At 46.6% G+C, this 27,946-nt stretch overlaps 2 protein-coding genes across 3 annotated transcripts in view; one reads left to right on the forward strand and one right to left on the reverse strand.

The window, feature by feature from the left end:
• UBE2R2 (ubiquitin conjugating enzyme E2 R2) overlaps window positions 1-9,429 on the reverse strand; it is a 91,634-nt gene extending 82,205 nt beyond the window's left edge. The window contains exon 1 of the mRNA XM_010975833.3: window positions 9,253-9,429. Coding sequence (XP_010974135.1) covers window positions 9,253-9,429 — 177 coding nt within the window. The remainder of the gene's footprint in view (window positions 1-9,252) is intronic.
• A 5,839-nt stretch (window positions 9,430-15,268) lies between these two features.
• NOL6 (nucleolar protein 6) lies at window positions 15,269-26,779 on the forward strand. 2 transcript variants are annotated; one of them, XM_031447237.2, is made up of 26 exons: window positions 15,269-15,462; window positions 16,550-16,756; window positions 16,842-16,958; window positions 18,043-18,222; window positions 18,551-18,719; window positions 18,953-19,087; window positions 19,175-19,338; window positions 19,429-19,549; window positions 19,748-19,806; window positions 19,903-20,004; window positions 20,208-20,323; window positions 20,501-20,678; window positions 20,830-20,952; window positions 21,126-21,274; window positions 21,419-21,494; window positions 21,715-21,855; window positions 21,999-22,116; window positions 22,198-22,352; window positions 22,455-22,618; window positions 23,025-23,177; window positions 23,413-23,510; window positions 24,286-24,410; window positions 24,533-24,622; window positions 25,020-25,214; window positions 25,331-25,432; window positions 25,587-26,779. In XM_031447237.2, the coding sequence occupies exons 1-26, from the start codon at window positions 15,409-15,411 to the stop codon at window positions 25,734-25,736; spliced, it is 3,441 nt and encodes a 1,146-aa protein (XP_031303097.2). In that variant the 5' UTR covers window positions 15,269-15,408; the 3' UTR covers window positions 25,737-26,779. The 2 variants fall into 2 exon arrangements, with proteins under 2 accessions (XP_031303097.2, XP_031303098.2); XM_031447238.2 differs by having other exon boundaries at window positions 15,271-15,530.
• The last annotated feature ends 1,167 nt before the right edge of the window (window positions 26,780-27,946 follow it).

Raw genomic sequence — 27,946 nt, forward strand, 5'->3', positions numbered from 1 at the left:
TCATAGTCCAAGTGAGTGTGAATTTACATGGTGGCTGTAGGAATAAAGAAGAGAAGCTAAATACCAGACACACAAGATACTAAAAACAACTGGATATGTGGAAGAAGGAAGCAGAAATCATCTGAACTGATTTCCAGCTTCTAAGCCTGTGTTACCGGGTAGACAGTGTCCAATATCCACGAGAGGGAACATAAAAGAGGTTTATGGGAAAAGGTAGAGCTCAGTTTAGTATTTAAGAGTTTAGTGTTTAGTGTAAATAACACATCCTAGTGGAAATGTCTAACAGGCAGGCAAAAACTTGAGAGGTCTAACTGGGTATGTAGACTTAAAAGTCTTCAGGATATATTTGTTAGCTGGAACAATAACCTCAGGAGAGCGTGTGTGTTACAATTCACACACCAGAGAAATCTAACCTATTTTAAAAGTCCCTCCCTACACCACCTTGTTAACAATTAATTTGTTCAAGATATTATATATGAAAACAGAATAAACAAGATGTAGTTAATCTTATATTTAGGAGACTATATACATGGGGTAGAGAAAAATGTATTTATATATTTGGTAAACATCACCAAAATTACCTGGCTAAACATCACCAAAACTATTCTCTGCATGTCTGCATGCATGCAGGGTACTATCAAACCACAAGTAGAGCTATAAAAATTTCTAATTATCCTGATTTCTTTAATGTATCAAGAACCATTAAAACATTCGTAACATTTATAGTCACTATTTATTTTCGGGGGGAGGGGAATTAGATTTATTTATTTTTTTAATGGAAGTACTGAGGATTGAACCCAGGACCTTGTGCATGCTAGGCATGCACTCTATCACTGAGCTATACCCTCCCCTCTAAACTTCTAAAATGCACTTCTAGTCTGCTTTTAAAAGATTTAATCTAATGTCTTCTGAAATACTAAAACAAAACTAGGTTTAATTGTTTTGTTCTATTCATTAGATTTTCCAAATGAGGTGAAGAAATCTTGATCTTCATAGGACTACAGAAGTCAAGGTTGCTATAGCCAGCAGATTTTGCTACTACCTCTCATTATCACTGCTCCAAAATTCTTAATCTCTCCTAAATAAATTTTATAATACTTAAAGTGTAAGAGGAGCCCTTTATAAAGATCCTAACGTCCTATATTCCTGTATAACCAAGATTTCAATCTTAATTTTTAGCTAAACCTTCGGTCACCAAGAACATTGATTTAATTGAGGCAATCTGGCAACTATAGAAAAATGTCACTGATGGAAAAACCCAAACAAAATCCAATTTCTTCCAAAAAGAGAAAGCATAACTTGAGAAACTAAGTAGTCCAAATACTTAGCTACTAGTATTACCACTCACTATGTTCATCTAAGATCTATGGAGGAAATTCAGGTATCAGTAACTTGAAACTTCACAAAGACTTTGGAGGCAGGAGGTGGAGGGTGCTGTCATTCTTAAAGGATGTGACCTCCACCAAAAGATTAAGTATTACTCTTTTAGGTCCTATGCCAAATACTAAGGAATTTCAAAGATAAGTAAAAGACCCACCAGCATTTCTTAAGGAGCTCATAATCTTAAGAGTTTATTTAGAGACACACACAACTAGGTTTAGTCACAATAGAAAAAAAATTTTTTTAAGCTAGAAATAATTGATTTCCTTAATACTATACTTATATACTGTCCTTCAGTTAACTTTTCCAGTTGTACCACCTACTAGCAACATTCTTTTTTTAATTTAAGGAGCCTTTCTATACATAACTTATTCCACAATTTACCAATAAAAATTCAGAAAAAAATGGTTATATAAGAAAGGTGGAGACTTACCAGTTCAAAACTCAGGAAGTACTCTCCCTTTAAAGCCCTTTTAACACATGACTCCTTACATCTTAATCTAAATTCCACAGAATTTCCATACCTTCCTGTAAGACTTCTCTTTTTGTCTAGCAAACTTTCCATGAAATATGACTACCAAAATCCAAAGAACTCAGTGTAGAAACACTGAGAACATAGTTACTATACTTTTTTTTTCTTTTTTTCACATTAACGCTGAAGTTTTCCCACAGGTGTTAGTCCTTACTGGCTTAAATATATTATTCTTACCCTTGTTTAGCCAATGAGGGAAATAGCAGTTATGTGGTAAGACCAAGATGGGCCTTAAGTAATAAGTTTTGTTTGTTTTAAACCCAACTATCAGAACTCAAATGAGCTTTGCCCCCTTCAGAGCAAATACCTCAGAAGGCTGACGATATACCCACTCCAACAGTGCTAGACTGACATTGCTCAAAACAATTCAGGATTCCCTTTTTTTTGAGAACTGCCTTCAGAGCCTATTGTACATCTTAATGTTCTTACTAGTGGCAAATCTTCACTTCTTTAGTGTGGACTTTGTTTTGTTTAAAATTCAAAGGTGATTCAGATTCAACCAGGTGAATGAGGTAAATAATCTGAGTAAACTATTTTTTAGTCCAAAAATGAAATGTGAATGTGAAGTATTAGACTAACTTCACCCGTGCTTCTACTACAATTTCAAAATTTAAGTTTCAAATCATATGAAAGATATGCTTTTGAATAATGAATTTTTTTGTTTTGCCATATATATCAGGAAGTAAACTTAAAAATCTGTTTTCTAAGCTTTAAAAAGTTCTGTTTCCATGAAGGATTACTACATATTGTCCAAGTTTTGGTGACATTAACAATCCTTAATACTATCTTATAAATAGGGCCAGGATTATTTTCAATAAAGTAAGTAAACGTTCAGTGTTTACAACCTGAATTACTATGTATGCGACTAAGTGAGCCATACATGCCAAATTATTTCATGGGATTTATCCCTCAAATTAAGCATCAGCTGCCCATACAGCAAATACAGTAAAGCAGATGACTAAATAATACATTTGAAAACCCAAATACAGAATAAATTAAAACTATGGCAATGATCTAAAGATGCTGTAATAGAGATAAGGAATAACAGTTAACAGACTCAACTGAAAGAATAACAAAAAAAAGTTTTAATCTTACACTGTTAAGGCATCCTTTTAAAACATAAAACAATACTGTATTAACAAATTTAACTCCCTCTATCATCCTCCCACCATCACTTCAGGTGTTTTATCATCATTTCTAATTCCAAAACTAGTCTTCTCAGATTCATTTCTGAATTCTATCACCATCCTACTCTTCCCTTAATGAGAAAGTTGTTATCAAAGGAATCATTATTTGCCAATTAAAAAATACTGCTGCAATGTCACTCTCTAATCCAAGTTGTCCAAGAACAACAAAAATCCAATTTTCTCCAGTGAATTTAAGAGTTATAGACTGAAGTCATAACAATCTCTCCCAATAATTGGAAGGGACAGATAATCACACTTGTGACCTTTAAAGTTATAAAATTTTAAACAAAAAGTTCCCTTTCAAATGCTCCATAAATTTTATTTTCTTAAAGCTCCACTTTTATACCTTCAAACATTATCTTAAGTGAAAAAAGGTCTCAAGAGAATAACACAGGCTTTAAAGTCAAGCAGTCCAGTTATTACAGCTTGGTATTACAACTTTCTAGCTGAGGACCCTGGGTCAAGTCAAATACGCTCTGCGACTGTTTTTCTACATATATAGTAAGAGTAATAGTGACCACACCTCACAGAAGGATTATGAGATCCTCTGTGTCAAGTATGTGGCATATAGTAAGCATTCAATAAATGTCAGCTACTAACACCTATATTACTATACTAAGGATACTAGCTTGTATCTGTCAATTAGATACAACATTCAAAGTTTTAGCATGTTTTAAGTGCTCATTCTACTGACCATGCCACTAGATTCACAACAGTAATTTAATTTATTGTGTTTTAACAAAAGCATTTTTACATTTGTTATTAAAGCAAATTAAGTGAAAGTGCTTAAACTATCACTTTCTATCATAAATACATATTCCCAAATCTGAATTTTCCCATATGGAAGAATTTGTTTACATCCAAATCTTGGCAATTTGAACTATATCTCTTCAATTTAGTATCCATCATTACCTACCCTGCTCCAAAATTCAAAAAAAAAATTCAAAAAAATTTTTAATTTAGTATCATTCCATTCACTTCACGTAAAGATACATAAGCAGGGAGGAGGGTATAGCTCAAATGCTAGAGCACATTCTTAGCATGCATGAGGTCCTGAGCTCAATCCCATGACCTCCATTAAAAATAATAATAATTAGGACTTTTTCACTCCCTTCCCTTTGGAGATGGCCCGCACTCTGTCTATGGAGTGTGTACCTACTTTTACTTTAATCTGAGCACCCAATTCCTATGCCTCTTTCCTTGCCTTACACTCTATGTGGTATGCATCTCTCTAAATAAATCTACCTTTACTCAAATAAATAAATAAACAAACCTAATTCTCTCTCCCCCCTAAAAAAAAATAAGGATACATAAGCATAAACTCTGAATAACAACTACTCACTGAATAAAGTTGAAATGAATTAACTCTGTGTGGAGAGAGCACTTTCAAAGAAAGAGTTCAGTCTTATTTGGATATCTATGTAAGTTGTACATAAAACAATCCAAAAGAAGTTCAGGAACATAAAAGAAGTTAAACTTTTAAACATGACCTTTCAGCAAGATGGAGTTCTGTAATCCTAAACTCTGGATTTATAACTCTTTCTGTTATTTTCCCATAACTAGATTAGCAGACGCCGGCCAATTTGTTAGATGGCCTTTATTTCAACTATCTCCGACAGATTCTTCTGGAAACTTAGACTAGGACCACTAATACTAAATTGCAAATATGGAACAGAACATTTTATCACGATAGACTGTGGTTATGTTGACCAATGCATTAACTAGCCTTAAATCTTTAAAAGCTTTGATTTTAATTACCATTATAATTCTGTTAATAACAGCTACACCTCACATTTCTGTATTTCAAAGTCTGTACAAAGATTTTTATGGTGATCATTCATAAAGGTTATAAATGTCCTAATACTTCACTATTTATGAAGTAGTTGCTCTTTTTACAGTGCTTTGCCTTTGATGTGTTCAATAAATACTGTTTACTAACACAACACAAATCTCAGAAAAAGAGGAATCAATATGCAGCAAAAAGTACTGAGGACTCAAATCCTTCATTTAAAAAGAAATAATTTTTATTTTAACAAATTTAGGACACTGACACTGGCATTTAAAAAATTTTATCAGAAGATTTTAACAGAAGGGTCTCTCACAACTAGGTCACAAGTGCTACCTGGCTGATGGCAATTCTAAGACTTAACAGGGTAAAATCATACTCCAAAATACTGAGGTGCTATATTTTCGGGGAGGAGGGGGCACTAAAATTGTATTTGTGCCAGAAACCACTAGACATTAACTATGTTTCCATTTACAATGTTGCCTTAGTTCACCTAGCACTCAAGTTCAGCTTCTAAAAAAGGTTACAGCTAAAAGCCCTAAGAGGTATTCTCAAATGACTGAAGAAAAATTTTTAAATAAAAAGTTTAACTGACTCATCATATAATTTAAAAAAAAAAGAAAGCATTAAAAAAAAGCATTACTTCCATAATTTCAAAGTCATTTAATTTTGTTTTTAAAGTTGCCTATCCAAATCCCTTAAAAAGATTTTTTTATCCTTTCTTTTTTAATATTTTATTTACTTGTTGCTGTATTACTTAATTATTCTATTTTAGTGGAGGTAGGGGGAGGTAAATATATTTATTTATTCTTAGAGGAGGTACTGAGGATTGAACCCAGGACCTGGGGCATGCTAAGCACGTGCTCTGCCACTTGAGCTATCCCCACCTCTCTCTTAAAAAGGGGATTCTTAACCTATCAGTTAACTCTCTGAAAGTGCATACAAATTACTGTGTGTGTTCATTTTCTTCTGAGGAACATTGATAAAGCTCTCAAAAGGATCCATATGTCAAAAAGACTAAGAGTCATTTAAAGAACTGTTTCAACTATATACTAAGAATTAGAGTCATAAAATAGAGTATGCTATAATCTGAAGAAAACTGCCAGACACAAGGGGGTTAAGTCTGGTTGGTTTCTTTTTTGAGAGGAGGGGAAAACAGATTCATTTATTCCAGAAGAAACGAAAATAATGCATATCCTTTATTTTTAAAAACAATTATTGAGGAGCTTCTTTAATATAAAACAAAATGTTAAGTCTGATAAACAACATCCTATTAAGGAAAACTTTGCGTATATAAATACTTTCTAAATTTTATCAGTTGGGAGTTATCCAAAAATGGAACATGCCCATATTTCATTCCCTTATATTACTGAATAAAACCAAAACTACAAAAAGTTTACTATACTTTAAGCTTTCTGTATCATTTAAACTTTTGTTATGCACTTCATGAAACAGTCACTCTCACTTTCTGATCTCTAGACTCACTGCTATCATGCATTTAGATAAATAACACAGGAGTTCCAAGGAGGTTCTATACTAAAATAGCCACATGAAGTTATATTATCGGGAGTTATTTGAAAAGACAGTTCTTTTTACAGGAATGGGAGTAAACTTGTTAAAAGTTATCACTAACTGTTGCCTTGATCAACAATTTAATCTTTCGGTAACAATAAAATTCCAACTTGCTCCACACTAGCAAAATTAAGTTCAGATGTGTTCTGGATGTTCTAAGCCATCTCCTACTTTTTATTCTATAATCATAGACCCCAGAAGAAAAATGCAAAGCAGCAAAGAAATTCACTGGGTAAATAATGAGATTAAGAAACTAGACAAAAAATAGTGAGGCCTAAAAAGATTTAAGTGCAGAAAATCAGACACTCAGCTAAGAATCACACAGATTCAAGGTATTTAAAAACCAAAAACAGGATGAAAAAACAAATTCGCGAAATACAGGTTTCACAAGTCTCTATCACAACAGATGCTCAGTTAAAACACACTGGAGCCAACTATTTCATGATGAAAAAGATCAGTTAGAAGCCTATTAATATGTGAAAGCTAAAGGAGTTACATTATGAAAAATTTAAAGAATGACCGGCAGCCCACTGTCTTCTGAAACTACAATGTAAAATGAGGAAAAGAGTTTAACTTGAAAATAAATTACATTAAATGTTTAAGGACCATCATTCAATAAAGGAAGTAGTAGAGAAAGGTCTGTGCCAACTTTTAACTGCAGCTGTAGTAGAGCACACTAAATGCCTTGTTTAAAGACAAAAACAGTGAAATTAAAAAAACAATGGTTTTAAACCTATCACCAGTGTTAATTGCTCATGACCATAAATTTGCCTTTTTCCAACAAAGGACTCTGGTATAAAAACTCTTATTAAGAAGGAAAAAAACAGAAGAAAAACAACAAAATTCTCCCACAAGGCTGAAACACAAAGCCTTTTTAAGAATTTTCACGTTTTACATGTCACAATTAAAGGTTAAAAACACCCCAAGATTAAGAAATCTAACATATAGAATGAAATTGTAGATTAAACCATTCTCTTCAAATAGGACTGAAATTAAAAAGCATTTAATTTAAATCACTGTATGCTACGGGAATCTTCTTTCTGTATTACCTATTCCAAACTGAGAGGGTTTGTCACACTCCTTTCCCAATTGCTTAAGCAAAAATACTACAATTTGTAACCCATTATTTCCTTTCATATAGTTTTTTTGTTGCTGTTGTTATTCCTTTTTCTCTTTTTAACAAACTGCACTGGAGTAAGATCATTCTAGCTAGTCTCCATTTAACTAGATTATCAATTGTACCAAACAATGATACTTTTTGGAAATTAAACTTCACTAAAGTTAGCCAGTAGATTTTACAAATATCTGCGTCTGAAAAGTAGAGTGTATGGTGACCACAAAACATGAAGCATATGGTTAGTATACACAATATTCTAAACACAAGCTTTAAACTAAGTGTTTGGTGACTATCACAGGCATAAATATTAAACATTCCTCTATCAATTCTTTACATTTTCTACAAAGTAGACCCAATTTCAAGCCTGAAACTGAGGCTTCTACCTTTAGAAGAGTAGAAAACTTAAGTAATTGGGTAGTCCTTAAAAACACACGTAACTACATGACTAAGACACTCATTTAGAACTTTTGCCAAGATAGCCCCTCCCTTCAAAACAAACTAAGACTGACTCACGGCCCTATTTTACCTAATTTTGGAAATAAAAAATTAAATCAATTCCTAAGCATCACTTCCTCTGTCTCTGTACCCCACCATTTAAAACATTCAATCTTCAATCTGTGATCTGTCCCTCCTTATGGTAAAAGCCACACCAAAAAACCCTCAATATCTATCTCCAAGTTACCTACCTTGGAATAAAAAAAAAAAATCCTGGATTCAGTAATGGTAATAACCGCTGTTCTAAAATCCTGGAAAACAATAGACACAATGTCTATGGTCGCTAAGGAGCCGTCCTACTCCGTGAAACCATCTCACCTCAGGTGATCCTTTTCATCTGTGAGACCACCCCCATCTACTAGTTAGCCATCTGAGCAAAAGGGTTCGATTTTGTCTTCCTAAAGTGGGAAACTATCAATCTCCCTATATAACACGTTCCGCCCTCTGTGGCTGTTTCTCCATGTGGGGGGCGGAGGAGGAAGCCAGTAAAGTTGGTGGCAGGGTGAGGACAAAGGGCATTTTGAAACACTACTGAAGTAAACAGAAAATGAGGACAGAAAGGGGGATAAATTACAGTTCCCGCAAGGGGATAATGGCAAGAAAACGCAGATACACTTGTTTACCACCCCTTGGGTCCTATTCTTCATTACCGCCCACTGGAATGCGAAGTTGAAACTACCACTATGCAAGAAGCCCATCAAACCCCCAAAACGTCAGGTCACTGGACAGCCGCTGGAATGACCGGCTAATACCCCTTCCCCCCACCCCCAAAAGGAAGGTCCAATCCCCTAAGTGCAGGTCACTCTGCCCTCTGGGGTAGTTCCAGCCGGCGCAGAGATGATTCTGACGAGAGGGGAAAGACAGACCACCTGGCTTCCCAAACACCCTCAGCTGGGGAAACAAAACAAAGACCGCCCTCCTCCTCCTCCTCCTCCGGTAGCCACTACCCTAGCCACAGAGGCTTTCCTATTTCCCGATGCAGTCTGGCCTCCCGCCCCCGCCCCCATGACAAAGAAAAGGCACTTGGTGAGCAAGCAAGGCCTTCCTGCCTCTACGGATGGGGGGAGGGGGCTGCGAGGTGAGGAGCCCCCTCCGCTCACCCGCGCTCACTCTGGGCCCCGAAAACAGCCGAAAGCTGCGGCCTCCGCCGGGGGAAGCCTGGTCTGAGAGGGGGTGGGGGTACCTTGAAGTAGCCGCCTTCGTAGAGGGTGTTAGGGGGTCCGAAGATGGCAACCTCCCAGTTGTAGAGGTCGGACTCATCCACCAGGGTGATCCGGAAGCCCTCCACCGGTTCCTCCTGCAGGGATTTCAGCTCGAGCATCAGGGCCTTCTGCGAACTGGTCATCTGCTGCTGGGCCATCGCGGCGGCGGCGGCGGCGGCGCCGGGCCGGGGCCCCAGTCCTCACGCACCGGCCGGGCCGGACCAGGCCCCTCCCCTCCGCTCGCCCTCGGCCGGGCCGCACCGGGCCTCTCTCTTCACACACTCGGACGGCCGGACCAGGCCCCAGACGGCCCGTGGGCCGGCCGGGTTCCTCCTCACACACGACGCGGGCCGGGCCAGGCCCTTCTCCTCACACTCGGGCCGGGTTGGGGGAGGGGTAGAGGGAGTTAGAGAAATTCGCTCCGGGTCCCGGGCCTCCCCCCCCCCGGAGGGGGCCTCAGCTTGGAGCGGGGGGGGAGAGGAGGTGGAAGCGGAGGAAGGCGGCGGAGGGCCGGAGATGGTGAGGAGACGGGGCCAAGCCAGCCCGGGAGCGCCGCGCTCGCTCGCTTTCTCGTTCTCCTCACGGGCCGCCGGGGCCGAAGGGCGCGCGGGGCCGAAGGGCGGGGGGGAGCGCGGCACGCGGGGGTCTCGCGGCGGCGGCGGCTGCGCGGGAGGAGGGGCGACAGCGGAGGAGGAGGAGGAGAAGTGCGAGAGCGCCTCGCGCCGCGGGAGCGACGGAGCCGAGAAGAAGAAGGGAGGGAGAGAGGGAGGAGGGGCGCACGTCGGGAGGGAGGGCGGCTCTCGGCGGCGGGCGGCCCGACGCGCGTGCGCGCGCCCCTCCCTCCCCAGCCCTCCTCTCCCTCCTCCTCCTCCTCCTCCCACTTCCCCGCCTCCACTCCGCCGCCCCGCGCGGCGGCGGCGCTTTGTGACGCCGGCGCGTGTTCCCCGCCCTTAAAGGGCCAAGCGGCTTGAGGACTGAGGGTGGCCGCAGGGGATGCCCTTGGCCCCAAAATGACGGTTGTGCGGCTTGATGCCGCGGTTGCAAAGGCGTGCCCTGGAAGGGACCTCTGGTCCTAGAACTGTCATCGCCCTCCTCCCCCTCTGTGTATCCACAGGCCTCCACAGCCATCCTTGGAAGAGCCCTGATCCTCTGCAGGCCTCCACCTCCCCCCATCCCGTGACACACAATCGCGGTTCCGGCACTCAGTAGGTGCTTGATGAGGATGTGCTGAGAATGTGGGTCTTATAGGTGGGAACAAGCATCCCCACATCTCTTCTGCAGGTCTAGGCCTCACGCCATTGTGTCTTTGGAGAGCAACCCACTTGAGGGGTTGGGGGACAGTTTTCCATCCGAGAGATGAGGAACGCAGATAGGCCAGTTTCTACTTCCGTTCTTAACTGCAAAGAGGAACTTGTGGAAAATAAAGAAATAATAATACAGACTGAACCTGGGTTCCTGGCCCTTTTCTCTGATTTGGGGAAAGAGCTTTGGCTATCCCCCAGTTTACCATTTGTAAAATGATGTACTTGGTTGAACTTTGACCCCCTACAGATCTTTTCAGCTTGAAAGTCCCCCTAGAACTGGGAGACTTTTAAGATAATCATGACTGAAGTGAGATGCAGAAACGGTTTGCAATCTCTATGATTTAGAATGCCCCTTTCTCTTAGGAAGGCACATCCTGTGATAACTGCCAGAATGTTTCCTAGAAAAGCCAGGATACTGTGAGTTCCTTCCACACACACTTAGAATTTTGGTATCAGAAAGATTCTTCGTTCCAACACTGGCTCCACCGTTTACATTTTATTACCTCTTCCTTTTTCATAAGCTTCTGTAAAAGAAGGTTAATTATACCTAACATAAACAATTGTAAAGATTCAGTGAGATCATCTAGATACAAAGTTTAGCACAATGGCTGACATATAGTAAATGATCCATAAGCAAGAACTTTAAAGAAAGAAAAAAAATTTTAAGGCATTGCTGTATTCTGGTTACCACCACCTCCATTTTTTAATAGACTTTTTTAAACAACAGTTTTAGATTTCTAGAATAATGCAGAGGATAGTACAGAGAATTCTCATATGCCTGGCACTCAATTTCCCCTATTATTAATATCTTGCATTGGTATAATACATTTATTACAATTAATGAGCCAATATTGATATATTATTATTAACTGAAGTCTGTACTTACATTTCCTTAGTTTTTGCCTAATGTCCCTTTTCTATTCCAGGATCCCATCCTAGACACCGTACTATATTCAGTTTTCATGTTTTGTTAGGGTCCTCTTGACTTTGACAGCTTCCCAGACTTGATGATCTTAAAAAGTTTTGATGAATACTAGTCAAGTATGTTGTAGAATGTCCCTCAATTAGAATTTGTGATGTTTTTCTCATGAGATTAAACTGGAGTTTAGGGGATTTGGGAGGAAGATTACAGAGGTAAAATGATATTTTTATCATGTCATATCAAGGGCACATAATATCAACATGACTTATCAGTGTTGATATTGACCTCAATCACTTGGCTGAGGTAGTGTGTCAGGTTTCTCAATCCTAAAGTTACTCTTTTTACTTCCTTTGCACAGTACTCTTTAGAAGGAAGTCACTATGCACAATCCACAATGAAAGAACCCCTTTTTTGTTGTTCTTTTTTTTTCTCAGAAATGAAGCTTATTCTATTTTAAAGATTCATTCCCTAGCTCTCAATTCTATTCTCCAGGTCTTGAGACCAAATTCCACTGGAATTAGAGCATGTAGCATCTTAGTCAAAGCAGCCCCTCCTCCCCAAATGATGATGTATAACTAGTTCTGACTTCCCCTCCTCCACCACTCAATTCAGGGACAAGAAGATTGCTGACCTGGAAACATGGGAGATGATGTTGACACCTTTAATAGCAAGGCTGTGAATAGATAAATAGGCAGAAAGTTCATCTTCAAAGTATTTCACCCACATAAACTCGTCATAGCCCCACCATGACCCAGAAGATGGCTGATCCCTAGCCTAAGTCGCTGGAGCATACACCTGGCACCCAAACCGGAAGCTGCTCCCTGGACTCAAACCAACTCACAAACTCATACTAAATATTCACAATGGTCATGACCCTAAGGTGGGTGGCTAATAAACATAATTCTGTTAGGGAGGCTCACAGCCTAGTGTGTTAATGGGTTGTGTACTTATGACTCCATTCTCAGGGCAGAGGAACTCAGATTCCACAGAACTTGTCTCATGCCTTTTTATCTTAGCAGGTAAGACATTGTTTATCAGTAGATTGCAACTGTGTCTTATTCATCCTTGGATCCTCAGCAACTAGCACACTGTCTGACACATTATTGACACTAAGTAATTGTTCTCATGGGCTCACAGCCAAGGTCAGGAAGATAATCAGTAATAAGGACAATGACAACAAAAAAATCACAAATTGAATCCCACTCTCAACCCCAATGTCTAATAGGGTCTCTCAGACACATAATAGGTTCTCAAAATTATAAATTCCATGACAGCAGGTCTTGTTCACAACCATATACAAGCTACTATAGTGTTTGGCACATAGTGGGTATTCAAAACATATTTGTCAAAGAATAAATGACAGAAACAGCTTTCTGTAGCTTTTTCATAGTTTCATAATGACAGGTAGGGTGACAACTGATTGGTGCCCTCTGGTGGCAAAGAAAACACATTTACCCTCAGTCTCCATGGCATTACCTAGTACTCTCCAACCAGGGCTCTACTGAAGAATCTATTACCATTCTTCCAAAAAGAAAAGATGTGGAAATCTTGTTAAGATAAGTGAAAAGGAGGGGTATTTGTTTTATAAAGCTTAATTCTGACCTTATAGAGTAACTTTTTAAAAGGGGCCACAATTTTTGTTCATTCTGCATATGTTAACACATGTAGGTCTTGAATAGTGCTCTTAAGGAGCCACAATCTTCCTTTAACGACAACAGCTAACATTTGCTATGCATCAGCATGTGACAGACTCTTCACTTGCAGTAAATCCCATTTAATTTTCACTAAAGTCCTTGACATGGTCATTACTAGAGTACTTATTTTGTTGCGTATATTAAGGCTTAGAGAGGTTGAGAAAGTTACCCAAGGTCCCCCATCCAGTGAGTGAATGGCAGAACCTGAAGTTGATCCTTGGCCATCCTACTTTTTGTAACTGCTTTTAACCACCATGCTGTAATGTCCCTAGTTCCTAGTCTAAGGTGCCCAGAGCATTCCATACATACCATATCACCCCCAGTGCTATACTGCAACTATTTGTTTGCATTTTTCTCCCAGCCTCTGAGGTACTCTTAAGAAAGAGTCATTCATTCATTCAACAAATACTTATTGAGTACCTGCTATGGGAGAGGCCTTGTGCTAAATGCCAAGGATACAGTAGCCAATGAGACAGAAATCATTGGGCACTGCCCTCCTGGAGCTTACATTCTAGTGGCTGAGACAGAAACAGACAAAAACAAGTAATTAGTACACAAATAGTATCATTAGTTTTGGCGAATACTAACAAAGGTGATTAAATGGAGGGCCTAAGACTAAAACGGTTGGGGTGGATGTGATTTTAAATGGAGGCAAGGTCAGAAGAAACTGAGGTTACATATAAGTGAATAGAAGGACCAGCTTGTGAAATGTGAAGGCAAGAGCATTATTCATCATGTCTTATTTATCTTTATCCTTGACAGCACAGGGCTTGACACTTCTTAAGTGTCATCCAGTGTGGAATGAACAGTTAACTAATCTGTCTCACCCCTTTGGTCTTCCCCAGACTTCAATGGTAGTGCTGCCTCCTCTCAGTCAATTCAAATTCAAATCATGCTTCAAGATTTAGCACAAGCCTCATCTCCTCCGAAAACTTCCTTAACAATCAAAACAAAAAAAGACAAATGAACTTATTTACAAAACAGAAACAGACTCACAGACATAGAAAACAAACTTACAGTTACCAGGAGGGAAGGGGACGGAAAGGGATAAATTGGGAGTTTGAGATTTGCAGATACTGACTGGTCTGTATAAAATAAATAAACAAGTTTACACTTTATAGCACAGAGAACCATATCTTGTAGTAGCTTAAGGTGAAAAAGAATATGAAAACGAATATATGTATATTCATGTATGACTGAAGCATTGTGCTGTACACTAGAAGTTGACACAACATTGTAAACTGACTATACTTAAAAAAAAAGTGAAAAAAACAGAAAAAAGTAAAAAAAAAAAAAAAAAGGAGAAAGAAAATGCTACACTGTAAAGGATATTATTGGGATAATTGCCAAAATATGAATATGGGCTTTATATAATAGTATTGAATCAAGGTTAAATTTCCTGAATTTTATAATTGTATTATGATTATGTAAGAGATCATCCTTATTCCGAGGAGAGACATGCCAAAGTACTTAGGGATGTGTACAACAGATTCTTAAATGATTCTGCTAAATAATAAAACTTAAATACACAAAGACAAAACAAACTTGGCAAAACACTAAGTTATGACGGGTAGGGGAAGGGTATGTGGTCGTTCATCATCATCATCATATTATTATTATTTTCATCATATTATTATTGCAACGTTTCAGCAGATTTGGAAAATTTAATAAACTGGGTAAAAGCTATTACAATACAGTCATCTAGGCACAAGATGATGTGACTTGGACTAAACTTGGCAGTGAAGACAGAGAAGAGTGAATAAATTCAAGATATATTTTGGAGGTAGAACCCACGAGATTGGTCAATTGATGAGAAAAGGAGAGGAATCACTGGCGTAAATAAACAAACCCTCCCAAGAGGGCCCAAACTAGCTCCGCCCTTCCCCTTTCGACCCAAGCGGAGGAAGTGAGGAAAAGGAAGCGACAGCCAGCTTACCGGCAGGCTTCCGGTCTGGCGTCGCAAAGAGGCCGTAAATCGGAGCGCCTTCTTTGGCTCCTCCCCCATAACGGGCGGTCCTGAAGAGTGACAGAAACCAATGGCGAGCGACTTGTAGGGGATTTACCCAATGGCTCTAGAGCTGGGCGGAGTCCTATGCCACGAGGCACGCTGACACTAGTGCCGGCCTTTCTCCCGTGGCGTGGGCATTTCTGCCAACGTGGGAAGTTGCGCAGAGCAAGTAGACTTTAAACCCAAAGTGCGACAGCGAGACCGGAGGGATGGGGCCCGCACCTGCGGGAGCGCAGCATCGCGGAACTGCTGGGGAGCCGGAGGTGGGTGAGCCATCTCGGTGGAAGGAAGGCGCAACGTGCCGGAGATGGCAGAGCCTGACAGCTTGCCAGTAAGGAGCACGAGGGCGGTCCCTTCTGAAGGAGGCCTATTTCCCCCGATGCTTCTAGCCCGGGGGCGTTGAGACAGTCAGAGTTGCTAAGGGAGATGGAACTTGGCTGTATCTGGATAAAAGCAGTAAAACTTACTGAGCTTCTCTCTTCGTTAACTCTACACCTTGAAGCTGAAAAGACACAGCCCCTACCCCCACTCCCATCCCCACCGCGTGGCTTGGGTCTTTTCCCTTACCAGGTCCTCCTGACGTTGGGCGGGATCTTTTCCCCTCTTGTGTCTATTTCTTTGCTCCCCACAGGGTGGCGCTCCCAGAGCGCTCCAATAAGGCTCTCCCGGGTGTGGGACGGTGGAGGGGGGCGGGGCCCAGTGCTGTACGGGAGAAAATTTGGGATCTCAAAGACAAGGGTTGGAAGTCTGCTGACAGTATAGGCATGCCAGCTGTGGAACCTCGAGCTCACGTGTCCGTTTTCTGCTAGGATTATTGTGAGGCTTGGATGATTTACTGAGTATATCCTTCAGAACCAGTAGGCACTTTCCATCATTGAGCACTTAATGTGTACTGATACAGTCAGGGCTTCCTAGGGTGGTGTGTGTGCATGTGCTTGCGCGTGTGCGTAACCTGGCAAGGTCTGGTTAGAGCAAGAGTGGAAATGGCATTTGTGAAGTCCCAGGACTAACCCAGCAGCAGAGGAACCTCCTGGTACCTGGAAATACAAGAAGCTCAGGCATTGCTTCCAGCAGGGCCCAGTCAACTACCACACCTACCAACTCCAAGCAGAGTCCATGCTTGTGCCGTTAGGTAGATAGGGAGCCCTCACCTCAAGGAGTTTTAAGTCTAGAGCTCAGTAATGTTCTTTTAAGTAACAATTATTCTGGGTTTTACACAATCTGACTCCTATTCAAATGAGAGACCAGGAGCAAGTGAAGCCTTTACCCACATCCTATCATGGTAGCATGTCAGGCAATGGATGAGGGCTATCTGATCTCACACGGGCTTCTCCCTCTCACTGGCCACAGGTGATGGAGTCAGCTCTGGAAGGCACAGGCAAGGAGGGGAAGAAGGAATCCTCAAAGAAGCATACCATGGCTGGGTCTCCAGTGGAGGGCCTCCTGCAGCCTGTGAAACTCAGCCGGGCAGAACTGTACAAGGAACCGACCAATGAGGAGCTGAATCGCCTTCGCGAGACTGAGAGTCTGTTCCATTCCAGCCTGCTTCGTCTACAGGTACTGTTGGGTGGCTGGGTTTTGGGTCAGAAGGGTGGACCTGAGCCCCTGAGGCAGAAGTACTCTCCCCTGCCCCTTCTTACAGGTAGAGGAGCTACTAAAGGAAGTGAAGCTGTCAGAGAAGAAAAAGGAGCGGATTGATGCTTTCCTTAGGGAGGTCAACCAGAGGATCATGAGGGTGCCCTCAACCCCTGAGACAGAGGTAAGGCAGGTAGCGGGGGGAACCGGAAAGCCCAGAAGTCCTCAGGGTCCTTGCTATTCTCTGAAGTGGATGGGGTGCTAAGGAGCTCATTCTCACTGCCAGGGAGCTCAGCTGGGAGTGCAGTCAATCATGTATTCATTCATTCAGCAAATACTTATGTTCCTTGCAGTGGTTGTATTCTTAGGATACATCAGTGAACAAAGCAGCCTATGTTCTGGTGTTGGGCTTATGGGCATTAGATAAGGAACATGACAGACAGTGTTAGAAGGTGATAAGAACTATGGAAAAAGGAAGAAGGGTAAGGTAAGGGGATTATGGGAGTATCAGGATGGGAGTGGTTTGCAACTTTAAGTAGGGTAGTTGAGGCAGGCCTTATTGAAGTGGCATTTGTATTAAGGAGTCAGCCATAGAGATCTAAGGGAGGAAGAGCATTCCAGGAACTGGAAACAGTAAACCTAAAGGCTCATCGGTAGGAGCAGGTCTGGTACATTCCTTGGAATGAATGAGGGGAAGATAGCAGGAGGTGAGTTCAGAAAGACAATGGAGGAAGGGGGCATATCATGCAGGGCCCTGTGCATCAAAACAAAGACTTAGGCAGCTGTTGTTCTGGGTAAGATGGGGAAGAACTTCAGGGTTGTTTTTGTTTTTTGTTTTGTTTTTTTGTAAATTGGTGATGTGATCCAACTTCAGTTTTAAAAAATTCATTCAGGCTGTTGTGTTAAAAGTAGAATGGGGGGAGCGGGGCAAATATTATACCAGGGAGACTAGTTAGGAACCTGTTACGGAGTGATCTGCTGAAAAATGGCTCAGACCAGGGGAGAGCAGTAGAGAAGTGGTTAGTGTCTGGATACATTTTGGAAGCGAAATAGGTGTTTTTAACAGAGATGAGTCAAGGTGATTTAAATGTTTTTGACTTCAGCAGCTAGTATGGAGTTGCCTGAATGGGGAAGATATATTTATAGGAAGATCAGGAGTTTGGTTTCAGACATTTTGACATTTTGAATTTGAAATATCTACTACACATCAAGGGGACATGTTCAGAAGGCAGTCAAATTAATATGTGTCACTGTCTCTATCCCCACAGCTGAGCAACCAGGCATGGCTCCCAGTACGGGTTCGAGTCCCCCTCCACCAAGTGCCCTATACTGTGAAGGGCTGTTTCCGCTTCCTGCCTCCAGCCCAGGTCACTGTTGTGGGCAGTTATCTTCTGGGCACCTGCATCCGGCCGGACATTAATGTGGATGTGGCACTGACCATGCCCAGGGTGAGGTCCAGAGTTTGGGGAATGGAGGTCTGCCATTTCACCACCTACAAGTACCCCAACCCCTCTTTTTCCCACCTACCACTTGCCAGGGGATTGGAATCAGGACAACCACTACAGTTGTCCTGAGGGAGATTAGATGTGCCTTCTGGAACTTTGCCTTCCACATCCAATGTGGTGTTGCTAACCTTGGCTTGGGCATTCTGGCCAGCAAAGGATGCCTGGGCTTCTAAGCTGTGCCTCTCACCTTGGCTTCATCTTGGCCCCCAAGCTCTCCAGCAATAAGCACTTAAGTGACTGGCCGTTTGTCTCTTCCCCTGACCGCCTCCAGGAGATCCTACAGGACAAGGATGGGCTGAACCAGCGCTACTTCCGTAAGCGTGCCCTCTACCTGGCCCACCTGGCTCACCACCTGGCCCAAGACCCACTCTTTGGCAGTGTTCGCTTTTCCTACACCAATGGCTGCCACCTGAAGCCCTCACTGCTGCTGCGGCCGCATGGTAGGCGGCACACATGGGGTGGAAGGCACAGTATGGGGTGACGGATCTGGTGAGTGAGGCACACGTGCCTCAAGTCCACGGTGAGAGGCTTGTGCCTCAAATTTGAGAGGAAAGGTATAGGGACCTCAAGGTATAGGTGGGAGGCTATGGGGCCCTCAGATGGAGGGGATGGTGCAGGGACTCCTCTGGCTCCAGGGGGCTGCAGAATCTGAGCATCTCCTGTCTCCCCCCAGGGAAGGATGAGCACCTGGTCACTGTACGTCTGCACCCATGTCCTCCACCTGACTTCTTCCGCCCCTGCCGCCTGCTGCCATCTAAGAACAACGTGCGCTCTGCCTGGTACCGAGGGCAGAGTCCTTCAGGGGATGGTGAGCAGGCACTGGTATCAAGGTGGAGCTGGAGGGAAGGGTGTTGCAGGTGCTTCTCCTCTCATGACTTCCCCTTTCCTCCCACAGGTGGTCCAGAGCCCCCCACCCCCTACTATAATACATGGGTCCTGCAGGACACAGCCCTTGAGTCCCATGTGCAGCTGCTATCAACCGTGCTGGGCTCAGCCTCGGGGCTGAAGGATGGTGTGGCACTTTTGAAGGTCTGGCTGCGGCAGCGGGAACTGGACAAGGTGAGTTGGTTGGGAGTGGCCTAGTTTCCCTGGCTCTCCGAGTGGTGGGCTGGCTCTGAGCTCCAGCCTCTCCCTCCTTCTCTCCATCAGGGACTGGGAGGGTTCAGCGGGTTCCTTGTCTCCATGCTGGTTGCCTTCCTCGTGTCCACACGCAAGATCCACACCACCATGAGTGGCTACCAGGTCCTGAGAAGCATCCTGCAGTTTCTGGGTGAGGCAGCTGGAAAGGCCCAGGGTTCCACTCATCCCCATCAGGGATCATTTGGTTTCTTATCCTCAGTCAGATGAGCAAGCCGAATCCCAGAGGCAGGCAGTTGCAGCCACCTGTCCAGAGGGTGGGTGTCACGAGGGAGGGACCCTAGGGAGGGGGATACCTTCTGACACACCCATCTTCTCTGGTTCACTTCAGCCACCACAGACCTGACGGTCAATGGGATCAGTTTATGCTTCAGCTCAGATCCGTCCTTGGTGAGTAGGGCGGTGCTGAGTGGGCAGTACTGAGTCTGGGCAAGGAGGCCTAAGATAAGGACCCAGCCGTGACTGGCTTCTCTCTCCTGCTCCCAGCCAGCCCTGGCTGACTTCCACCAGGTCTTCCCTGTTGTCTTCCTGGACTCCTCAGGCCGTCTCAACCTCTGTGCTGATGTCACTGCCTCCACTTACCGCCAGGTACCAGTTGTCCCCCACTCCTGGGTTCCCCAGATGTCTCAGCCCAGACCCTGTCCCTTCTGCCAGCCCCAGAACACCAGAAACTCCTCTCCAGAGACCTTTGGTCGGGCATGTCTCTGGTTTTGAGCCCTTGGTTCATTGAGTGGAGGGGTGCAGTGCTGGTGGTCTCACATGGGAGTTCCCTCCTTACTCTGTGGCCCCAGGTGCAGCACGAGGCACAGCTGTCTATGGTGTTGCTGGACAGCAGAGCTGACGATGGGTTCCAGCTGCTGCTGATGACTCCCAAACCCATGATCCGGGCTTTTGACCACATACTGCAGTAAGTTTAGGGGTGGCAGGATATGTCAGTGAGTCCTGTTTTCCTGGGCTAGTGATGGGGTAGACATCCTCAGGCAGGTGCTCAGATCTTCCTTGTGGTGGTGGGAGTGATACTTGGGGCCAGCAGTACCTGATTCCCCCTCTTTGTTTCTCTCTGTCCCCTCCCCACCACCTCCAGTCTCCGTCCTCTGAGTCGCCTGCAGGCAGCATGTCATCGGCTGAAGCTGTGGCCAGAGTTGCAGGATCATGGTGGGGACTATGTCTCAGCTGCTTTGGGTCCACTAACCACCCTCCTGGAGCAGGGTCTGGGGTCCCGGCTGCACCTGCTGGCCCATTCTCGGCCCCCAGTCTCAGAGGTGAGGTGTGTGGGTTGGGGAGTTTGTGGGTCTGAGGAGGTTAGACCCAGGGTCCTGGGGCATACAGAAGACACCATCCCTCTGGCTAGAAGGAGTTTCCAGACCAAGTTGGGGGATTGGGGGTTGAGCTCAGCTTTTCTACACCCTACAGTGGGACATCAGCCAGGATCCACCAAGGCACAGAGACTCTGGGGTCCTGACCCTGGGATTGCTTCTCCGGCCTGAAGGGCTGACCAGTGTTCTTGAGCTGGGTCCAGAGGCCGACCAGCCTGAGGTGAGGAGCTCTGGGGTCTCAGGGAGGAATTGGCCCTGTTCTGGGAAGCCAAGTACGTGCACTGGAAGGAGCAGGGTGGATTGTCCTCATGCCACCTGGATTCAGGCTGTTGGGAGATTTCTGATGGAGCTCTTCTTTGTTGTTTTCTCCCACTACCCCTTTCCTCTCCCCAGGCTGCTGACTTCCGCCAGTTCTGGGGATCTCGCTCCGAGCTTCGGCGTTTCCAGGATGGAGCCATTCGGGAAGCTGTGGTCTGGGAGGCAGCCTCTATGGCCCAGAAACGCCTTATCCCCCACCAGGTGGTCACTCACCTCTTGGCACTGTGAGTTTTAGCATCTGAATGCTGGAAGGCAACTGTGGGCTGGAGAGCCTTTTGAGAGGGTCTGGTCCAAGCTTTTGGGATAAGCAGCTTACAACAGCGGCTCACTCCATGGCCCCCAATGTCTACACTGTGCACCTTTTTCAGCCATGCTGACATCCCAGATACCTGTATCCACTATACGGGGGGCCTCCTGGACACACTGATCCAAGGCCTGAAAGAGGTGAGGGCCCTGGTTCAGGGCTGGGGTCAAGACTAGGGGATCTATGTGGCTGGATTGGGTGGGGAGTTGGGTGAACACTTGCCACTTCAGCCAGGCTGTGATTCCGCGAGTGTCCAGCAGGGGGCCCTCTGGCTCTGCAGCAGCCTGAGCCAGGGTTGTATCCCAGGCAGTGGGGCGGTTCTGTACCCACCTGCCTTCTTGACTGTCTTTTCCCTCTCAGACTTCCAGCACAGGTGAGGAGGCTCTGGCAGCTGCAGTGCGTTGCTATGATGACCTTAGCCGCCTGCTGTGGGGACTGGAAGGTCTCCCGCTGACTGTGTCTGCCGTGCAGGGAGCTCACCCAGTGCTGCGCTACACTGAGGTGAGGTGCAAGGGGCAGGGAGCCCTTTCTGCTTGGTGATACCTACCTCTGCTCCACTCACCCAGTGTTCTCCCTTCCAACTTCCTGATTTGGGGCACTTCCTCCCAGTCCCAGGCCTCTCCCTCAGCCCCCTTCTTCCACAGGTGTTCCCACCAACCCCAGTCCGGCCAGCCTACTCCTTCTATGAGCACCTGCAAGAGCGGGCCTCGCTGTTGCCCCGGCCTGACAAGCCCTGTCCGGCCTATGTGGAGCCCATGACTGGTGAGGGGGCTCCTGCGAGGGGGTGAGAGGGACCGTTCTCACCCCAGGCTGCAGTCTGAGACCTCTCACTCTTCTCCACAGTGGTTTGTCACCTGGAGGGCAGTGGTCAGTGGCCACAGGATGCTGAGGCCATACAGAGAGTCCGTGCTGCCTTCCAGCTGCGCCTGGCAGAGCTGCTGACGCAACAGCATGGGGTGCAGTGCCAGGCCACGGCCACGCACACCGATGTCCTCAAGGTTAGGCTGCTGCAGGGCTGGGATACCCGGGGAGGGAGGGTATGGGATGTCAGGGGGCTCCAAGCTGACACGTACCTCCTATCTCGTATCCTCTTCCAACAGGATGGGTTTGTGTTCCGGATTCGTGTGGCCTATCAGCGGGAGCCCCAGATCCTGAGGGAGACGCGGAGCCCCGAGGGGATGATCTCACTGAGGGACACCCCCGCCTCTCTCCGCCTTGAGAGGGACACGAGGCAGTTGCCCCTGCTCACCAGCGCCTTGCATGGGTATGGGCACCCCCACAGGCTCCTATGTCTGAAGACCCTTTCTTGGTGCCATTCTGCCCTCCTGGCCGTCTGTCTCTCTGGGAGGCCAGTTAGAGATAGGAGTTCTGGAGTCAGAGAAGTTCTAGAATCCTAGCCCTGCCACTTCTCTGGCTCTGTCCCTTGGGCAGGATCTGGTCTGAATCTATTTTTCTCATCTAAAGTGGGAATCAGGCTAGGACCAACCTCTTGGGGTATTAGTTAGGGAGATGTAAGATTATACATGTGATGCATCAGCACAGAGGCCAAGGTTGGGTAACAGTTGAATAAACAGCAGCAGTGGGGCTGAAAGTAGTAGTAGCAGAACCACCGCTGAAAGGGTAGTGCTGAGTGTCTGAGTCTCATTGCCACTGCCCTCCTCTCCCCACAGACTCCAGCAGCAGCACCCAGCCTTCTCGGGTGTGGCTCGGCTGGCCAAACGGTGGGTGCGTGCCCAGCTTCTGGGAGAGAAGCTCACCGATGAGAGTCTGGACCTGGTGGCTGCTGCCCTTTTCCTGCACCCTGAGCCTTTCACCCCTCCCAGGTGATTCCTTCCACCCTTTCCCTAGCCAGAAATTTCCCCCTGGGGCCAGCTTTCATCCTTCACACTGCACCTTCAGTCCACATGGGAGAGGTGGCTGAACCAAAGGGACAGACAGGGATCTGAGACCTAGCCACCCCGCCGCAAACCACACCAAGGGGTCTAGGCTCCTTAGACCATGGGGAGCCTGGGGATGTGTGGCTGGGTCCCAGACACTTTGCTCACTCCTTCCTCTCAGCTCCCCACAGGTGGGCTTCCTTCGGTTCCTTTTCCTGGTATCGACCTTTGATTGGAAGAACAACCCCCTTATTGTCAACCTCAACAATGAGCTCACTGGTAAGTCGTAGGATGGAGGTCAGACTACTGGAACAACTACCCTTTGTGGATTGCAGAGTAGGGCAGGCAAGGGTTTTCCCTGTCAGTCTGTTAGGTTTTTCTCTCTGCCTCTCTGATCCCATGTATCTCCTCCTGACCCTGACTGCCTGGGGGCTGGGAATTGTTAAGGAGGAAGAGGACCAGCCTTTAGGGAGCTCTGAGACCAGAGATGTAGTTTGCCCACGTGATGATCAGAAACAGAGTGGACTGGGGGTGTTAAGCAGGCTACCTGGGGGTCTCTGAAGGGAAGAGGATGGTGGAATAGGACTCTGAACACCAGGTGAGAAGTCATATGGTGGAAGCAGGGAACCGTTCAGGTTAGAATAGATGCCTAGACCTCTTAGGGGGTAGGAGTGATCATGTCTGGTGGTAACATGAGGAGCTCCTGGTGCCAGCAGAGAGGAGGGTATCAGCTTTCTAATTCCCCAGGTGTGTGGGAGCCCAGGGTAGGAGGGGGCCAGGGGCAGGCCTCAGCTTGTGCAGGCCCGGAAACCAGACTGGAGTGCCTGGCAGTGGAAAATTCTGTCTCTGGGCTGAGGCTGAGAGTTTAATGCCCTGCCCAATTGAGGTAGATGCAGGGTCCTTTTCATCACTTTTTCCACTTCCGGGAAGGGTTTTGGGTTTTGGAAAATCCCTGGGATGGGCCACTGCCGAGTGTATAGTAGGAGGACCTGGGGCAGTGGAGGGTGTCTGGGTGAGAGGGGCAGGCTGACCCAGGACCCCCTCTTATCCACAGTGGAAGAGCTGGTGGAGATCCGCAGTGTCTTCCTGGCAACTCGGACACAACTCCCCGTCATGGTTATCATTACCCCGCAGGATCGCAAAAGCTCTATATGGACACAGGATGGACCCTCGCCCCAGGTTTAACCTCATTCCTGCTCCCAAATGTGTGGCCTTCTCCCTCAAGGAAAAAGGCGGCTCAGCTTGAGCTAAGAGAGACCTGTGGTCAAGCCTGACCTACCTGATGTGTGTGTACCCCTCAGATCTTACAACAGCTTGTGATCCTGGCAGCTGAGGCCTTGCCTGTCCTAGAGAAGCAGCTAATGGACCCCCGGGGGCCTGGAGATATCAGGGTAAGCCCCTGACTCCAGGAGTTCCAGGGATTCTGCCTTTGAACTGTGGAAGTCCGGAGCTCTAGGGGCCCTCACAGAATGCTCAGCCCCTTGTTTGGTGAGACTGATTTGGAGAAGGTATTGCAGCTGCCCACAGTGCCTGGCAGTGGTGGAGCCTGGAGGAGAGCCAGGGTCCTGGCCCCGTTCAGGCCTGGTGCTTCTAGCCTGCCTTCCTCTTGCTGGACCCAGGCTGGCACCAGCTGGGTCTGGGTGTTCCCACCTTCCAGTGAGCATTTGGAGCCATAATGGGAGTGGGTGTCAGACAAAAAGGAAGGAGGGAACCGAGGTGGGCATGGGGAGGGGTTTTGTGGTCCAGCTCCCAAGTTGGCACTGCTGAGCCCTCCCTACCCTTCTTCAGACAGTGTTCCGGCCACCCTTGGACATGTATGATGTGCTGATCCGCCTGTCTCCCCGCCACATCCCCCGGCACCGCCAGGCTGTGGACTCACCAGCTGCCTCCTTCTGCCGTGGGCTGCTCAGTGAGCCGGGCCCCTCATCCCTGATGCCTGTCCTGGGCTACGATCCTCCTCAGCTCTATCTGGCACAGCTCAGGGTAGGTCCTCAAGGGCTGATGGACCATGGAGTGGGGACTTCCAGGTGGAGCTGGGGCCATGGAAGTGGCTCTAAGGTGCCCACCTGTCATCTTGTCTCTGTCCTGCCCTTTCCTAGGAGGCTTTTGGGGACCTGGCCCTTTTCTTCTATGACCAACATGGTGGAGAGGTGATTGGTGTCCTCTGGAAGCCCACCAGCTTCCAGCCCCAGCCCTTAAAGGTGTGCTGGCTGATAATGATTGTCCGTTCCTGAGCGTGTACATTTGTTCCACGTGGGCATGTGTGTCTGTGTGTCAGGTGTGAAGCGTGTGTGTCTTGGTGTCTCTGGGTGTGCCTCTGTGACACCTCACTCCACATTTCTCTGATTCCCCCAGGCCTCCAACACAAAGGGGCGCATGGTGGTGTCTCGAGGTGGGGAGCTGGTGATGGTGCCCAATGTAGAAGCCATCCTGGAGGACTTTGCTATCCTGGGCGATGGCCTGGTGCAGGCTGTGGAGGCCCGAAGTGAGAGGTGGACAGTGTGATTGCCAGCTCAGGAGCAAGCTGTAGGTGGATGACAGGACTTCAGACCTCTGGAGCAAGATGTCAATGGTGTGAGCACCCTCACTGCAAATGGACCCTCACACGTGCTGGCCTGAACACACTGAATTGTCCTCAATAATGCCCTGTCCCAATTTTCTGTCGGATGCCCCAGCACTGGGCAGGGGCCATGGTGCCTTGTGGGGTCCTCTGGGCCTGACTGTCTGAATGCCCAGAAGAGGAGTGGGAGCCAGCTCAGAGGGAACTGAACGAACCCAGGAGATCCATCTGCTTGCCAGCCTGGCCTGGGCCTTTTTTTTTTTTTTTTTTTTTCCTAGGCTGCTCCAGAAGCCCAGAGAGGAGGCTATGTGCCCAGGGCTGTGGTTCTGTGCCCTCTCCTTTGCCAGAATGTGTGCCTCGACCTCAGTATGCTCTTTGGTGCAGAGTCAGGCCTTTAAATGGGGCCCAGAGAAGGTGTGGCACTGCCTGAGGGTCACAGAGCACCAGCACTGAGCAATGAAGAGGGGGGCTGCGTGGGATGAATAGTCCACATTGAAGGGGCACAATGCCCTCCTGTGTTGGTCCTGCTGGTCCTGGTCCTGGATGGTGACATGGGAAAGCACAGAGGACAGGAAGGGAAGGGGTGAGGGGAACTGGTGGTCCCCCATCCAGGAGAGATGCAGAAAGCACTGAGTGCTGCCCTGGCCTCTGTGTCCGAGCCTCTTGGGCTCTGTGCCCCCGCAGTGGGGGTGTAGGGACCCAAGCCCTGCTCTCCAGGAACTCCCAGTGCCCTGGGGGAGGGGATGCTGCCTCCTTTCAGCCGGGTCCACACCCCTCTTCCGGCTGCCTCTCCCTAATCCTGGCTGTTTTTCCAGAGTCAGCTCAAACAGTGCCTCCTCCTTAAACCCTTCCCTGGCCCCCAGCCTAGGGTGCTCTTTCCCTCTGAAACATGAGAGCCTGTTCAGTTTCCTCTGCATCACGTACATTGGTGTCAACTCTCCTGTTGTCTTAAACTCTGATTTAAATTAAACAACTTTGTTTCCCCATGTTCTTGGCTTGTCTTCCTTTTCCACATGGTTTTGACCTTGTCTCCAAAATGTAAGCTCTTTGGGGGCCGGGACCATGTTTGAACATAGATTTCTTGGCATCTTTGTGGCACCCGTATAGTGCTCTGCTCAAGTAGGATACAGGTGTGTGCAGAAGAGGCATGTGCAGATGGAGGGCAGGGAAGGACACCAGAAGACATCAAGGAAAAGAGAATCATAATTTGTGATCGCTGCCTAGAATGAGTAGGGTGATGGTGAAAGACAGGCCTGAGAGTTAATAAAAAGTAGACGTTTATTGAGTGCCTGCCTAATAAGCCTTGGGCACCCTTTGTTATTTTACATATCTTACGTATTGAAATGGATCATACAATCCTACCAGCCCTATGAAGCACCTGCTTATCCTCATGATCCTCATTTTAACAGGTTCAGTGCCAGCAGTGGGCCAGTTTGTAGAGGGCAACGGCTTCATCCTGAAGATGCTTGGCCATACAATGGGGCTCTGGTCTCCAATTTTGTCCCAATTCTGTTACTCTTTGTGAACCTATGCCAGTCTGTGTCACTGTCATGGGTCAGCTTGGCCTGGGGTTGAAATTAGCATAGCAAATTGGCTGTGTGAACTGAGATCTGCATCCATCTCTACCTGTGCTGTTCATTCATGACCTCCAGACCTCAGTGTGCCAGGGTGTATTTTCACTGAAAGAGAGGCAGCCCCAGGCCTCACTGAGCTCTGCAGTCTGTGGCTGTCCCTGGCTTCTCAGCCTCCCCTTTCCTTGGTCCCTCACACAACTTGTCCACAGTCCCTCCGTGGGCAGGGGATGCTGGCTAGTTTCATCCCCAGGCCCATCCCTTCCTTCACAAACCCAGAGCAGGGCAGAGGTGGAATCTGCTCCTAGGCAAGTCGGTGGCTCCAAGAAGTGCAGACCCCAGTCCCAATCAGAAGAATGAGCCTTGGCCCTGGTACCTCCTCATGTGATCCTAGGCAAGTCACTTCCCCTTTCTGGGCTCAGCCTCCCCATCTGTAAAATGAGCCAGATAATGGTTTTGTCAAGTGTGGCAAGGGAAGGGGGTAGATCACTCAGAAACCCAAGGAGCTGCACCATACCTTCTGTGCTCCCTTCAGGTTGGGGAGTTGGGGGAGCAGGAAGCCCACGCTCCAATTTCAATGCCTG

The sequence above is a fragment of the Camelus dromedarius genome, chromosome 10 (genome assembly GCF_036321535.1).
Source record: "Camelus dromedarius isolate mCamDro1 chromosome 10, mCamDro1.pat, whole genome shotgun sequence".
Taxonomy (NCBI): domain Eukaryota; kingdom Metazoa; phylum Chordata; class Mammalia; order Artiodactyla; family Camelidae; genus Camelus; species Camelus dromedarius.

What these genes read in the sequence shown, in the direction of transcription:
- NOL6 (XM_031447237.2), top strand. Translation starts at nt 15,409, where the DNA reads ATGGGGCCCGCACCTGCGGGAGCGCAGCATCGCGGAACTGCTGGGGAG. An exon ending in CCTCAACCCCTGAGACAGAG is followed by an intron (nt 16,959 to 18,042) that starts GTAAGGCAGGTA and finishes CTATCCCCACAG; the next exon opens with CTGAGCAACCAGGCATGGCT. An exon ending in CAGAGGCCGACCAGCCTGAG is followed by an intron (nt 20,953 to 21,125) that starts GTGAGGAGCTCT and finishes TCCTCTCCCCAG; the next exon opens with GCTGCTGACTTCCGCCAGTT.